This window comes from Gopherus evgoodei, chromosome 2 (assembly GCF_007399415.2).
Source record: "Gopherus evgoodei ecotype Sinaloan lineage chromosome 2, rGopEvg1_v1.p, whole genome shotgun sequence".
NCBI lineage: Eukaryota > Metazoa > Chordata > Testudines > Testudinidae > Gopherus > Gopherus evgoodei.
The window spans coordinates 227,808,018-227,823,937 of record NC_044323.1 but is presented as its reverse complement, the minus strand read 5'-3'; the positions used below and the strand labels follow the sequence as shown (position 1 = coordinate 227,823,937).

General features: G+C 41.8%; 1 protein-coding gene across 1 annotated transcript in view; it reads left to right on the top strand.

The window, feature by feature from the left end:
- The window catches only part of LOC115645049 (transmembrane protein 68-like), a 34,321-nt gene that overhangs the window by 11,430 nt on the left and 6,971 nt on the right, over positions 1 to 15,920 (top strand). The window contains exons 3-5 of the mRNA XM_030549453.1: positions 3,594 to 3,758; positions 13,562 to 13,819; positions 14,869 to 14,999. Of these exons, the coding sequence (XP_030405313.1) occupies positions 3,594 to 3,758; positions 13,562 to 13,819; positions 14,869 to 14,999 (554 nt within the window). The remainder of the gene's footprint in view (positions 1 to 3,593; positions 3,759 to 13,561; positions 13,820 to 14,868; positions 15,000 to 15,920) is intronic.

Sequence of the window (15,920 nt, the reverse complement as noted above, 5' to 3'; positions counted from 1 at the left end):
CTAGCCCATTTTGTAGACACTTGAAGGCAAATTACATAAAACAGATTGCTTATGGACATTATAGAAAAGGGCTATGCCATTCAGTTTGACAGACTGTACACTTCCAATTTCCCTCCATCCTTCCCTTTTCAGGCAACCTTCTCATGAGGCTATGTTACTTTCAGAAGTAGATAAATTGTTTTTAATAGGGGGCAGTCAAGGAGGTGACCAATACACAAGTCAGGGGTGTTATTCTCAGTACTTCCTGGTTGTCTGGGCCGGGGCATGGGCACAGAGCTGGCACTAGGCATAAGCAGACAAAGCAATTTCTTAGGGCCTCAACCAGCTCAAAGGGGCCTCCTATTCATTCTTTTTTATTAGAACTTGGCTGTTTTAGTATTACCGACAGGTGCCAAAAATATTCCTGCTTAGGGCCCCCAATGGACTAGCACCAGCAATGCATGGGTGACCTGGCCTCAGGGTTAGCATTGCGTGCAGGCCAAGGGTCCAGGGACCAGGCGGAAATTACGAGGAATCAGACAAGGTTGGAATGCCAAGAGATCAGAATTGAGAGACAAACTGGAGGACAGGAATCAAGAGACCAAGGCCCAGGCTGAATCAAGATGCCAGGATCAGGATCAGGTGAAAAGCCAGAAAGCAGGAAACAGGTGGCAGTTACTAAGAGTCAGGCCAGATCAGGAGGTCAGGATCAGAAGGCAGGAAGAGATAAATACCAGACCAGCAGTCCATGGCAGGGTGAAGCACAATTGTACTTCCTTTTTCCTTCTCTCTCTTAAATAGGGGCTGTGACCCAATCAGGAGCCTTGACCTAATCAGAGCGTAGGGATGTGGTTTATGTCCCAGTTGGGCTTCATGGACTCCAGTCCCAGCTGCTGTCTGTGAACTGCTAGATGGAGGACTGGAGCGAGATAATTCCCAGGACCCCTGGCTTCAATACCTGTGGGGCCTGACACTGATGCAGAAAAACGATGGAGGGTTCCATCCAATTTTTTATTTAAGGAACCTCAACAAATGCATTCAGAAGTTTCAGTTCTGCATGTTAACTTTGGCTTCCATAACCCCTTCACTTTTGGTCATGGATTGGTTTACAACTCTTGGTTTAAAGAAAACATAATTTCATATATTGATTCACCACATTCATTGAAAATACCTTCATTTCATATCCATCAGAGAATTAATTTGCTGATATTTTTCCAAAATGCACATTCTAATAAAGAGGAATCTGTTTTACATACTTTGGATGTGAGAAGAGCCCTTGCTGATTAACTAGATAGAAGTAAAGGTTTTCGAAAATCAGGTATATTATTTGTGTCTCATGCTAAGAATCATGTGGGTTTTATGGTTTCTTCTCAGACTATTTCTAGGTGGATTAAACAATGTATTATTGAATGTTACATATTAGCAGAAATTCCTGTACCTACTTCAGTACAATCACATTCTACTAGAGCTGTAACAACTTCTTTTGCTTGCCATAAGCAGGTCCTCCTTGCTGAAATTTGAAGAGATGCAACCTGGAATTCTGTACACACTTTCACCAGGCAATGTGCTCTGGATCTGTTCGCTATGGCTGATGCTACATTCAGGAAGGTGGTGATTCAGTCACTGTTCAATGGGGACTCTGTTCCCACCTCTGGACTATTATCAGCACTGCTTATAAATCAAAACCATAAATGGGAATATAGTAGAAATAGAATAGATCCAAAAAAGGACACTGCAGATGACGAGAGCCATGGAAAAACTTGATGAAAAATTTGATGAAAGGTAAAAATGATTAAGAGTATGTAGTTTAGAGAGAAACTATTGAACAGTATAGAGAAAATAAATGTTTTTACTCATGATTTCACTTTCAAGTTCTAGATATTTTTCCCCCACTTTATATTTGCCTCGAGTAGGATATTTTTTTAATCCAATCCATGTGTCTCTCCTCTCAGTCTGAAGTGTTTTTAGTTTTCAGAGCTGTGGCATACACAACTCTGGAAAACTATGAGAAAGCTTATTCATTTGAAGTGTGCTCAATATTCTGTAGTTTTGTTGGTTACTAATAACTATTTAAGTGTGACATAAACAAAAAAACCCATGAAGTTAGAGAATAGCCTCGATCTTTAGTTGAATACTGTGATGGACTGTACTCCTGTACTCACACTATTGTAATAATATTTGTACAAAGTATGCCTTGCGAGGTATCATTTGAAAACCCATAATTTTCTGATCATTATTGTGCTGGTAAAATATGTGTGGTGATATTGTATGTGAAGTTATAACATTCCACTGTATGATGTTACTAAAACATGTTCCAAGTCTGGGGAGTGGTCAAACCAGTTCCTCAGAGACAAGGGCAAGCTGACACATCAGCCAAGTATAAACAAGGTCAATAGGCCATTACCTTCTAAGTGGCTATTCATTGGCAGGAAAAATGTTATTGGCAGAAAATGTAAATTTTAGTAAAGGATCCTGTGTACATAGTTTTCCCAGCATCATGCTTCCAGGTAGAAATGCTTCTCAAATGGAGGACAGGACTATAAAAAGAAGGAGGAAGACACGCCACAGGATCCCACTCAAGCTCCTCTCTCACTCTCTATCAATTCACTGCACTAGAAGGAAAAAAGGAAACAGCCATTACACAGAAGGGGTCCTAATCTAAGGAGTTTGGTCAGTAAGACTGTTGAGAACATGTGGTAAGAATAACTTTGCTTTGAATTTAACATAGTTTGTTAAATTAGGCACTAGTTGCATTTTATTTTTCTTCTAACCATTTCTGACTTTTATGCCTTATTCCTTGTGTTCACTTAAAATCTGTCTCTTTGTAGTTAATCAACTTGTTTTATTGTTTTATCTAAACTAGTGTGTTTGAATTGAAGTGTTTGGGAAACTCCACTTGAGATAACAAGATTTGTGCATATCATTTCTGTAATTGAATGATGGACTTTGTATAAACCTGTATTGTCCAGAGAGAGGCTGGACAGTAGGAGATGTACATTTGTGGGGAAAATCTGGGATTGGGAGTATGCTGGTGTCACCCGCCAGTTTAATTCAGGCTGGTAAAAGCCTAGCTGTGGCTGCAGGCTGCAAGTGCACACAGACATAGCTGGGAGCGACTTACATGCTGGAGGCTGTTTGTGAGCAGTCCTGATGGGAAGCTGCAGCTGCAAAGCAGTGTAAAGGGCACACCAGGCAGGCGTGAAACAGCTACTCGCCAGTCTAGATTGTACTGTGGGAAGGAGACAAATGCCATTTACAAGAAAGAATTTTCCCCCTGATTTCTGACTCCTCTTAAATCATGGTCACAATTACAAAAATAAGAACAATTGCTCAAGACTGAACCAATACTTTAAGCCTCTATGGGCTGACATATGGTTCAGCAATGCAGGAAATCAAGAATATGGCTGCCATTTTCTCACTGCATTTTGATTAGCAAGTGAAATGTTTTGACTATCAGAACCAAGAGTTAATTGTTAGGCTAAAACTTACTCCTGGTGCAGCTTCCCCACATGTCATCAAGAGTTTCCACAACTCTAGTAAGGAGTTTATGTTATATCACAGGTTGACTGGTATAAAGCTAGTATTGAAACTATTGTTCTTTGTACTCTTGACAGGTTATGAGCTTCATGGTATGGAAAAAATTCCAGAAGGACCGGGGCTTATAGTTTATTACCATGGAGCCCTTCCTACAGACTACTGCTACTTTATCTGTATTCTTTATATACAGACGGGAAGACTCTGTTACTCAGTAGTTGATCACTTATTTTCTAAGTTACCAGGTAAAGTATTTTTATTGTAAATAAGAGAGTTAGTAATATTTTGAATTCCGAGATATTAATTTATACCATTTTAGAGATACATATATTATTACAAATATTAAGACTTAAACAAAATGCTTTCCAGATGTGCACTACAGAAAATAGTATAATTTCAAGCATTTGAGAACCTCTGTGGTCTTTTGAATTTTATTATAGCTAAAGGTTTCTAGATTTCAAAAAACTTTGCATGTAGCTTTAACATCAAAATGAACTGTTCTTTCTGTTCTCGTTTTTTCGGTATGATTGACTGTTGTAAATTGGAAGAATGCAACATTTAATGAGTTTTATTATTGGCTCTTTTTGAACAAATCCTAAAATATAAACTATTCTAATGAACTTATTTTCTCAGGGTGAGAATAGAAATCCTTAAATAAAAACCTATGAAGCATCCAACTCTCATTAAGGTTGTCATTAGGACCAAGTAACTTGCATTGCACAAGAAAATTTGGACTCGGAACGCAAATCTATCCTTGATGTAATTCCATTGAAGTTAATGAAGTTGTACCAAGGGTGAATTTTGTCTACAGTCTTTGTATGTAGTCTTCCAGCACGTTTTCTTTAATAATTTTGTTTTCCTGGCTTCTTCCAATTGATGTTCTGAAAATGAAGTTTGGTTACCTTTAACTGAGGTTCTTCAAGATGGACTCTGCATATTCACATGGGATGTGTGATAAATAGGGATGTGTAATCTCCTGAAATATCCTGAGTGAACTTTACTGTTCAAGTTTTAAAAACTTTGGAACTTATTGTATTAAATGAATTGTTTATGTATCCTTGCAGGGCAGGGATTGCATGTATTTCCATGGGAAGGGTAAATATTGCTCCCCCAGAATTAAGAACAATTTGGGGTGATTAGTCAAAATCTCACAGGTTGCAAAAACTCTAGAGAAGCACCAGCCACTGGCAAGATTTGCCTAAACTAGTTCAAACTGGATTCTTCAGGGATCAAGAGACAAAGAAAGGGTTTTTGGTTAAATGGTCTGGTGGTAAACTGACTCAGGGCCTTCTTTCTGACCCAGCAGTCGGACAGGCTCTGTGGTCCACAGAAGGTCTCAATCCTTAGGGAAGGGTTGGAAGGATTTTGGCCTACTTAGGCCCCAAAAGACTAGCCTGTTCTGAGAAAAGGATGTTAGGAACTTGAAACCATAGGAAAACCCCTGTGTGGAGTTTGAAGGACTGCTCCTGACAGAGTCCTTATTGGATTTGGAGTGATCTCTAGTAAGCGTCTTAGCATGCATGCAGGTTTTTTTTCTGTTTTTAATGTGTTTTCTCTGTATTGCTTTTGTGTTCAGATTAAAACAAGTTTGTTTAAAAAGAGATGTTTGGTAGATTAATAGTGGTAATTACACTGTTAACCATCTCTGAAGAGAAGGCAAAACAAACCTGCTTAGGCAGCCTGTGTTTTGTTGGAGATAGTCACAGTAAAGACAAGGAATGGGTCAGCCTGGAAATACTCTGGTCAGAAAGGAGAGAGATGCATGTCTCCACCCAATGGCTCAATCCAAAGGCAATGGCTGGGGAGCCAGAAGCTCAAGAGTGGGTGCTCTTGCTGGACCACTGAGGGGAAATACAGGTGCCCTGAACTGTGACATATATGATGGCTGTGTATGTGTGATATCTGTATGAGTGCGAATTGCATAAGTTTCCACAGCTGTGGAACTAAGTATCCTAGAAAGAAGAAGTACAGAGAAAAGTCCCAATCTTTTTGGGAAAGCCTTTGTGAAAAGAGAGAGGGGAAGCTGAATTATGAACAGCTGAGGAGACATTAGCTGGTTGAGCTGTGCACAGAAGGGCAGCTCAGCATTGACGACCTGATGAAAACACAGCTAGTAGGTTTGCTATATTCTAATGAATAGAAGAGGAATAATGGTCCAGGTCTGCAAGGAACTTCCAGCCCACTGGCAGAGTGTACAGCCAGCAGGGTAAATCTTGGAGCCAGCTCCTTGGAGGGAAGTAGGTAAGTGGCTGGCAGAGGCACTACCTCTTTTCTACCCATTCTGAGTGCATCACTGCTACTGGGATCAGAGATGGATCTACAAGTAGATCGGGAGAATCTGCAGCTGGAAAGGGACAAACTGCATCTGGAAATGCAGCAGCTAGCGGACCAGAAGCAAGAGAGAGAATACTAGGAAAAACAGTGTAAGTACAAGAGAAAAGAAAAGGAGTAGTACCAGCATGAGGAGAGAAAGAAAGACAAACAGCTTCAGAGTCCTTATCCAGTAGATAGAACTAGTCCTCAGGTACTTGTCCTGGTGGGTGGTATAGATTCCAAATTGCTTCCTCATTTTAGGGAGGGGGACATAGATGTGTTTCTAAATGCTTTGGAAAGGGGTTGTGAATTGATAGGTCTCAAATGTAATTGTTAACAGGGAATTATCATTGAGTGGTATATTTCCAGTGGGGTCCCACAGGGATCGGTTCTTGGCCCTATATTATTTTACATTTTTTCAGTGACCTGGAAGAAAATATAAAATCATCTGTGATGAAGTTTGCAGATGACACAAATTGGGGGAGTGGTAAATAATGAAAAGAACAGGAGTACTCATGGCACATTAGAGACTAACAAATGTATTTCAGCGTAGGCTTTCGTGGGCTACAGCTCACTTCTTTGGATGCATAGAATGGAACACACAGACAGGAGATATTTATACATACAGAGAACATGAAAAGATGGAAGTACGCATATTAACTGTCTGTGTGTTCCATTCTATGCATCCGAAGAAGTGAGCTGTAGCCCACGAAAGCTTATGCTGAAATAAATTTGTTAGTCTCTAAGATTCCACAAGTACTCCTGTTCTTTTTGCGGATACAGACTAACAAGGCTGCTACTCTGAAACCTGTAAATAATGAAGAGGACAGGTCACTGACTGAGAGCAAAGAGGACCACTTCATAAACTGGGCATAAGCAAACAATATGTGTTTTAATATGGCTAAATGTAAATGTATACCTGTAGGAACAAAGAAAATAGGCTGTACTGACAGGATGGGAGACTCTATCCTGGGAAGCAATGACTTTGAAAAAGATTTTGGGTCGTGGTGCATAATCTGCTGATCATGACCTCCCAGGGTGATGCTCTGGCCAAAAGGGCTAGTGTGATCCTTGATAAATAAACAGGGGAATATTGAGTAGGAGTAGAGAAGCTATTTTTTCTCTGTATTTTGCACTGCTGTCACTGCTGCTGGAGTACTGTGTCCAATTCTGGTGCTCATAATTCAAGAAGGATGTTGATAAATTGGAGAGAGTTCAGAGAAAAGCCACAAGAATTATTAAAGGATTAGACAACATGCCTTATAGAGAAAGTTAAGGGGTAACTTGATTATAATCCATAAGTACCTAGCTGGGGAACGTATGTGCAATAATAGGCTCTTCGGTCTAGCAGAGAAAGGTATAACACAATCCAATATCTGGAAGATGAAACTAGACAAATTCAGACTGGAAATAATGTGTAAATTTTTAACAGTGAAGATAATTAACCATTAGAGCAATTTACCAAGGGTTGCAATGGATTCTCCATCACCTATAATTTTTAAATCAAGATTGGGTGTTTTTCTGTAATATATGCTCTAGCACAGTGGTTCTCAAACTTTTGTACTAGTGACCCTTTTCACATAGCAAGTCTCTGAGTGACACCCTCCTCCCTTCTTATAAATTAAAACCAGTTTTTTATATATTTAACAACATTGTAAATGCTCGATGCAAAGTGGGGTTTGGGATGGAGGCTGACAGCTCGCGACCCCCCATATAATAACCTTGCAACCTCCTAAGGTGTCCCGATCTCAGGTTTGACAACCCCTGCTCTAGCAATTATTTTGGGGAAGTTTGGTTATCAGTGTTCAGTGGCCTGGATCTGAATGTCTTGTATCTGAATATGTTCCTCCTCTTCAGACAAAATGTTTACTGTCATAGAAGTTGTCAAGGTTCCTTCCCCACTCTGAAATTTAGGGTACAAAAGTGGGGACCTGCATGGACACTTGTAAGCTTAATTACTAGCTTAGATCTGGTACACTGCCACCATCCAGAATTTCAGTGTCTGGAGCACTTTCTGTCCCCCCAAAAACTTTACCCTCCCTGGGTTGCCTTGAGGGACTTCACCAATTCGCTGGTGAACACAGATCCAAATCCCTTGGATCTTAAAACAAGGAGAAATTAACCATCCCCTCTTCATTCCCCCAACCAATCCCTGGTGAGTCCAGATCCAATCCCCTTGGATCTTAAAAACAAGAAAAAAATCAAACAGGTTTTTAAAAAAGAAAGCTTTTATCTAAAGAAAGAAAAGTAAAAAATCATCTCTGTAAAATCAGGATGGAAAATACTTTACAAGGTAATCAGATTCATATAGCCCAGAGGAACCCCCTCTAGCCCTTAGGTTCAAAATTACAGCAAACAGAGGTAAAATCCTCTCAGCAAAAAAAAGGAACATTTACAAGTTGAGAAAACAAAAATAAGACTAACCTGCCTTGCCTGGCTATTACTTACAAGTTTGAAAGATGAGAGACTGATTCGGAAAGATTTGGAGAGCCTGGATAGACATCTGGTCCCTCTTAGTCCCAAGAGCGAACAACCCCCAAAACAAAGAGCACAAACAAAGACTTCCCTCCACCAAGATTTGAAAGTATCTTGTCCCCTTATTGTCCTTTGGGTCAGGTGTCAGCCAGGTTTACTGAGCTTCTTTACCCTTTGCAGGTAAAAGAGACATTAACCCTTAACTATCTGTTTATGACAGAAGGCAATTGAGGGTGATAATTACCTTCCATAACCAAATCTTAGATCCTCAGATTCAGAAAAGGTAATTGTAGTGAGGGGGCCTGGCCTCTCTTCAAGACTGACAGGGAGGAACCACTCTCCATCCCCTGGTGGGCAGAGCCAGGCAAGCCGTGCCCAGCCTGCCGGAAGCGGGGGAGTGGTAAAGGAAGTTTAAAAGGTGGGCCCTACAGCTCAGTTGTGCCAGAGCCAGAGAAGGAAGCAAATGTTGTTTGTCTGCTGCCAAGCCCTGTGCCTGGGATGGAGTTCTGCTGCACTGAGGACCCAGAGATTATGGCAGGACTGCTGACAGACCAAGACTCAGAGGAGCTACTGGGACTGCCACTGGTTGTGTACCTCGGGGAGACGGAGGAATCCCAGGAGACAGAGATACATGCCAAAGGGGTAGTAAGAAGTAGCCGAGGGATGCCAAACGATAGTCCAGTTATGTTGGCAGAATTCAGATCAGCATGTTTCAGCCAGGTCCTCGCTGACCCAGTGGTTCTGGGCTGTGGGCTAGGACCTTGTGGAGTAGGGTGAGCCTGGGTCCCCCTACCCTCTGCAGCTGCTCTACCCCTAGGGTGGCCACCTACTCACCTTAGGCCAAGAGGCCTGTGTTTGCCCACTGTCTGCCTGAGCCAGGAGGGTAAGCAATAGACTGCTTACTGCTCTGCCCTGCCCAGAGGGTCAGAGCCACTTTAAAACTGCTTATTGTTCTGCTTTGTCAGAGGGTCAGAGCTCTGAGACTGGTTATTACTCTGCCCCGCCCAGGGGGCTAGAGCCCTGAGACTGCTTCTTGCTCTGCCCTGCCGAGGGGGCAAGAGCCCTGAGACTGCTTCTTGCTCTGTCCCACCCAGGGGGCCAGAGGCCTGGGACTGCTTCTTGCTGTGCCCTGCCCAGGGGGCCAGAGCCCTGAGACTGCCTCTTTCTCTGTCCCACCCTGAGACTGCCTCTTTCTCTGTCCCACCAAGGCCCTGAAACTGCTAATTCTCCATTGAACCTTGCCTTTATAGATACGTGGTAGTGAGATGGTCTGGCCTCCCTCCACGAGTGATGGGGAGGGGTGGTCTACAGTAATTATAGACATCCTTTGTGTGGTTTTTTGAGTTCCAAGTAATATGCACAATATGGAGCCAACCGATAGGGCCAATTGAGCCAAAGCCATTCGGGCCAGGATTCAGTCATTGGATCTGATTAATACCCTTGACCATAATGGTGAAAGAATTTAGAATTCTGATATCTCTTGTGATGATCAGGTAGTCAAGAACTGGCTGGTAGTATCTGCTGATCTGCCTCTGATGACTTTTCCAATAGAGGTGACTGCAGTGGACCTGGTAGAACTGATCATAGCGATAATACATTCAGAGATCTGAAGGATGTCTCGAGGGGAAGACCCAGTGGTGAAAATAGCCGTTCCTCTCTTCTCTTATCCTCTGGAGGTAAAGAAGGGAGCTTTGGAGAAGAGCTCCTCTTATTTGCTGTTGATCTTTTGCTGGATTGAAGACTGATGAGGACTCAAGCATGGATGGATCTGAGCTATTACTGTGGGATAATGAGTAGGAAGGTGGATTCAGAATGTTGCACAAGAGCAGTTCTCACGGGCTGAGGTTGCACTCCCTAAATTGCAGGTTTAAGAGTCAGTTCTGGTTATGCACTGTTTCTGAGTGGTCTCATATCCGTGTCTTAGCTCTGCTCACAGAACTTCTATGTGCCATAATCTTATCGAGATTTGTAAGCCCTGGATCTGATAAAGTTCTCATTCTCGGAATGGTTCTGCTAACAGAGGCCATTTCCAAAGCACATTTGTCTCATCTTGATTCAGATCCACAGACTTGGAGATCTTCTAAGCCACATTCTTCCCTTTCTTTGAAGATAGCACAAAAGAGGCTGCTGGAGTTGAAGGTCATCAGAATGGATGGAGGTCCATAAGGTTTCTATTTATCCTGACCCAAAAGACCTAGAACTGAGGATGGTCTCTGCCTATCCCCTGTATCTGATGTCTTTTCAGCTTCTGTGTTAGCTGTTTCTCCTGAAAAGGCGATCTATTCTGCCTCTCCTACTTAGCTCCCAGAATAAACATGACACAGATTGAGCACTTCAATGAAGGACATCCCTTCTGAAAGGAAGCAAGGCATCCAGAATGTGATGCTGAAAATCGCTGCGGACAGGAGACATGTTTGAATCCATGTTTCCTCTTCAGAGCCACCATTTGAATTCTTCCATTAAAATTCTTACTTTAAAACTAAACTACCCTAATGGTCTTCACTATAAATTAATTGCTAACCGTAGCTCTATCTGCAGAACTATGTGAGGGGTTTTAGCATCGGTATTAAAGGTCCGGGGAGATTCCAAGTCTGTGACTGCAGGTGTTGAAAGGAAACCAGATGGCTATGGATCACTATACCCCCTTCTATAGCTTGACCGTTACACTGTTCAGGAATCAGGGAAGGAAGGGTAAGAAGGGGTGTGTGCACTCTCCAATGCGCACTGCTAGTTGGCCAGCACATTCCATGAGTGGGATATGCAGAGGCTACTCGAAGGAGAATTTTTCTTTTCTTTTAGAGATTTATATCTTATTACACTGTACCTCTTTGGTATACAAAAGTGTTTTTCTCTCTCAGGTGTATATTTATGGGTGAATAACCTCACCTTTTGAAGTTTAATGCTTCAAGATTCTTCACGGTCATTTTCCATACTAATAACTACCTACGATAGGGTATATAAATCCCACACTGGGCCAGAAGGGGTTAAAGGACAGTACTGGGCCCAGGTAGCCTGTCCCTCCAGCCTGCAGAGCATGCTCCAACTGGAGAGGGAGTTGAAAAGGGAGCAGCACAGCTCAGAAGGGGGAAGACTGGGGAGAAGAATAGACTTACTCTGAAAGCTCCTGACAAGAGTGCCAGAGAAGCTTCCCTGAGGGAAGTGAGAATATATGCTCAAGTCGGTTGGGACAGATGGTTTGGTTATCCTTTCTTTTTCTTTTCTCCTTATCTGGAACTGAAAGTGGGGAGAGAAAAGCAATGATAGGAAGTGACCCAGTGACTCAGAGGGCACCTTTGGGAGGGCCAGATACTGCTGATCCTCCTTGGGCCCAAGTAGGGCTGTGTCTAGGGTTTTTGCCACCCCAGCTGGCAGGAAGGAAAACAAAACAAAACCGTGATTGCGATCAGTGGCAGCTCCCCTGAGCTGCTCTCTTCTTCGGTGGCAATTTGGCGGCAGGTCTTTCCCTCCGAGAGGGCCTGAGGGAACCGCCGCCAAATTGCCGCTGAAGAGCCCGACATGCCACCCCTTCCCCTTGGCCACCCCAAGCATCTGCTTGCTGAGCTGGTGCCTAGAGCCGGCCCGGGGCCCAGGGTTGGTTCCCAGTGGGGTGGGCAGGCCAAGACTCCCCTACCCCTGCCCTCACTACAGGAGGGACTTGAACCACTGGTGCTTCTCACTGTACCTCTGAGCAAAGGGCAACCAGGACTGTGGAGGGTGGGGTGTGTCCTAGGTGCACTAACCACTAGGCAACTAACCCACCACGGACTCTATTGCACTGCCTTTACTGCAGTAGTATCTAGAGGTTTGTTAATTAAATACAGATTTCCCTAGGAACTAGTGGTTTGTTCACCTATGCTATTCTCCTTAGGATCTGTTTACTCCCCATAGTGCTCATTGTGGTATGTATGATAACACTTTTGTATTCATTTAAAGTTAAGTGTCTTTGTAAGAAGTGTTTTTAAGACAACTGAAAACAGTTGGTGAGGAACATCTCACTTTCAGTAATCTTTATTTCATTTGTAACTCTCAAATTCAAAGACTAACTTGTGAACTCAGAAAGAAAGAAATGGTTGTAAAATTTCCCAATATACATCTGTAGTTTCAAAAATTCTTATTACTCTTAGCATAGTTATCTTATTGGAGCAAATTAGAAAAACAGAAAATCTGTGCATGCTACCATTTTTAATCTGTCTCCGGGTATTCGGACATATATCATGTTTCCCTGTGTTGTGACTCTTTGCCCCTTGTCCTCAGACTACAAGAAGTTATAGCCTATAATCCAAACAAAAGTTGTTCATTTCACAATAAAGTAAGACACTTCTACCCCGATATAACACTGTCCTCGGGAGCCAAAAAATCTTACCGCGTTATAGGTGAAACCATGTTATATCAAACTTGTTTTGATCCACCAGAGTGCGCAGCCCCCCATTTCCCACAACCTGGAGCACTGCTTTACCACATTATATTCAAATTCATGTTATATTGGGTCACATTATATCGGAGTAGTCGTGTAGTAAAGTTAGGCTTATTATCATGTGTTGTGTGTGTATATTTTTCTGGGTGAGCAACTATGTGTGACTTTCTTTTAACTCATTCAAGTCAGGGACGGCATGTACATGAAAAGGCTATTCAAGTTCAAGCTGTAAATTTGCAAAACATTTCTTATTGCCAGTTGAGCCTGATACAAAGTCTCAGAAGTTTTTTAATGTAGCAGTGAAACTATGGACCAAATTCTTCAGCCTTTGTTCAGGCAAGATTCTCAATAAAATCAAATATTGTCTTTACATTTGTACCCATCAACAGCTACCGAAGCAGTAACTGAAAAATACTTAGTCAATTCAGTACAGTCCAGTCACCCTGCAGAAACTCTTCTGGTTTTTTATTCCATCTATTTTGCCAGTTCTTTTCTCCAGTGTTGAGTAAAGGTCTCTTGATACCTTTCTTGTCCATCATATTGATTATTATGGCTGGAACTCTGCCACACTTGGAAAGTGCAAGTACATTTCCATGCTACCATGGATTGAAGCTGTAACCCCTAATTGTATCTGAATATTTATACTGGATTTATTACTGATGACTATGAAATCTCCAGTTTTATCAGATATGTAATATGTAGACGCACTTAAAATTGTTGAAGGGGTGGGTGGGCATGTGTGTGTTGGAGAGTTTTTGATTAGATTTTATTTTCAATATGTACAAGTAATTATGTAATGAGGGTTAATGCACCATATTGATCTCTACTGGTTATGTTTTATTGCAGGAATACAACTGTATTTAAACCTGTTACCTGGAGTGCACAGTGGAAGAGATGAAAGTGTTGAAATTCTGAAGAAAGGCAACTTATTGAGTGTTGCACCAGGCAGAGTTCGAGAAGCATTCTGTAGTAATGAAAACTACAACATCCTGTGGGGTAATCACAAAGGCTTTGCTCAAGTGGCCATAGATGCAAAAGTGGTGAGTGGTTTCTTGTATGTGTCTATAAATATGTGTAATCCACTGATAAATGTGTATTACACATGTATCGGGGGTAGCCGTATTAGTCTGTTTCCACAAAAACAACAAGGAGACCGGTGGCACCCAAATAAATCTGTTAGTCTTCAAAGTGTCACCGGACTCCTTGTTGGTTATGTGTGTTACATGCCCGTCTCTGTGCCCAAGCCACAAAGAATGTGAGTCTATTACAGCTGCTAGCTACAAAGACTAGTTCTTTAACTGACACTTTCAATATTCATGCTTTTCGCTCTGGAAGGCCCTGATTCAGTCCCACAGATGACAGCCATCACATTAGCGCATATATATATTCTACAACACAGGGATTCAAAGATGAATCAAGTAATTCTGATTTCAAGTACGTTTTGTAAAGTGGATTCTCTTTCTAGGATTATAAAATGTGACCTAAGAAGGCTCAAAATCAATTATTTTTATATTAACAGGATTATTATAGTCTAATGTCAGATATAAAAGTAGCAATCTTGTGAGATTATGTACTTGAGGGATAACAGAGTACTTTGGTTTTAAGATTAATGGTCTCCAATTAAGTAGCCTCTTATTTATCTGTAAAAAAACTATTGCCTTATCAAGACTAAGACTGATAAGTTTATAGAGGGGATGGTATGTTGGGATAGCCTAATGTTGGCAATTAATTGATCTTTGACTATTAGCTGCAAATATGCCCAAAGGCCTGTGATGGGATGTTAGATGGGGTGGGATCTGAGTTACTACAGAAAATTCTTTCCTGGGTGTCTGGCTGGTGAGTCTTGCCCACATGCTCAGGGTTTAGCTGATTGTCATATTTGGGATTGGAAAGGAATTTTCCTCCAGGGCTGATTGGCAGAGGCCCGGGGGGGGTTTCGCCTTCCTCTGCAGCATGGGGCATGGGTCACTTGCTGGAGGATTCTCTGCACCTTGAAGTCTTTAAATCACAATTTGAGGACTTCAATAGCTTAGTCATAGGTTAGGGTTTGATACAGGACTGGGTGGATGAGATTCTGTGGCCTGCATTGTGCAGGAGGTCTGACTAGACAATCATAGTGGTAGGGAAATATGAAAAAGAATACCCCAAGCTAGTGTGGTTCTATGAACGTTCTCGATTGCCACTCATTCCTGTATATGGAGGGTTCCCAGTCAAACTTTGCACATATGTTGGCGATCCCATTCTATATGATCCAAATATAAGAGCTACGGAACTAGTTGAAAAGGTAAGTTGGGTGTTCTCTTTGAAACTTTTGGGAGCCTACAGTCTTTGTTTAAATGATGTTGAAGTGGCCCATTTCAGACAGTTAACACTACTTATTACCACTTTAAAAGTTATTTTTCCTCCCTTGGTATCCTGCTGTTAATTGAATTGTCTCGTTAGATTGACCTCACACTTGGTAAGGCAACTTCCATCTTTTCATGTACTTATACCTGCTCCTGTATTTTCCACTCTATGCAGATGATGAAGTGGGTTCTAGCCCATGAAAGCTTTGCCCAAATAAATTTTTTAGTCTTTAAGGTGCCACAATGACTCCTCGTTGTTTTTGTTGATACAGACTAACACGGCTACCACTCTGACTCCTAAGTTGTGAACCCTGTGAAAATGCACTCCATCAGTCAAAGAAATGAAAATACTTCTGTGAAGTTAGTTTTGGATGTAAGCAATCAGTTTAGTTGCCACTGGGATATGATCTGGTCATCCCTGAAGGGGAGGTAGTCCATTAAATAAATTGTCTCCTAAGGTGTATCCTGCCTTAAGAAAAATATTGGGGACCCACCATGTCTTGAATAAAAAACAAAAACAAAAAACAAAAAGCAAAAAAACTTGTGTGGCACAAAGTGTGTTGAATTTAGGTATCTTGATTATAATACTTCTCATTTTATTTTGATCTGAGTGAAAATACTTCTTAGATTCCAATATCAGACCCCAGTCCAAACACATCTATAGTCATCTGAGCTGTGCCGCTCCTGAAAGACTGTGGGTCTGAATGACCCAGGAGAGACTCATCAAGTTAGCATGAAGTTTTTCCTCTGGGAGATCCAAAGGGGAGAGAAGAAAAGGATTTACTGCTGCAAATTGTGGAACACAGTGGGAAGCGGAGAGCTAACACAAATTTCCTATCTCCGACCACCTGCTCTTATTC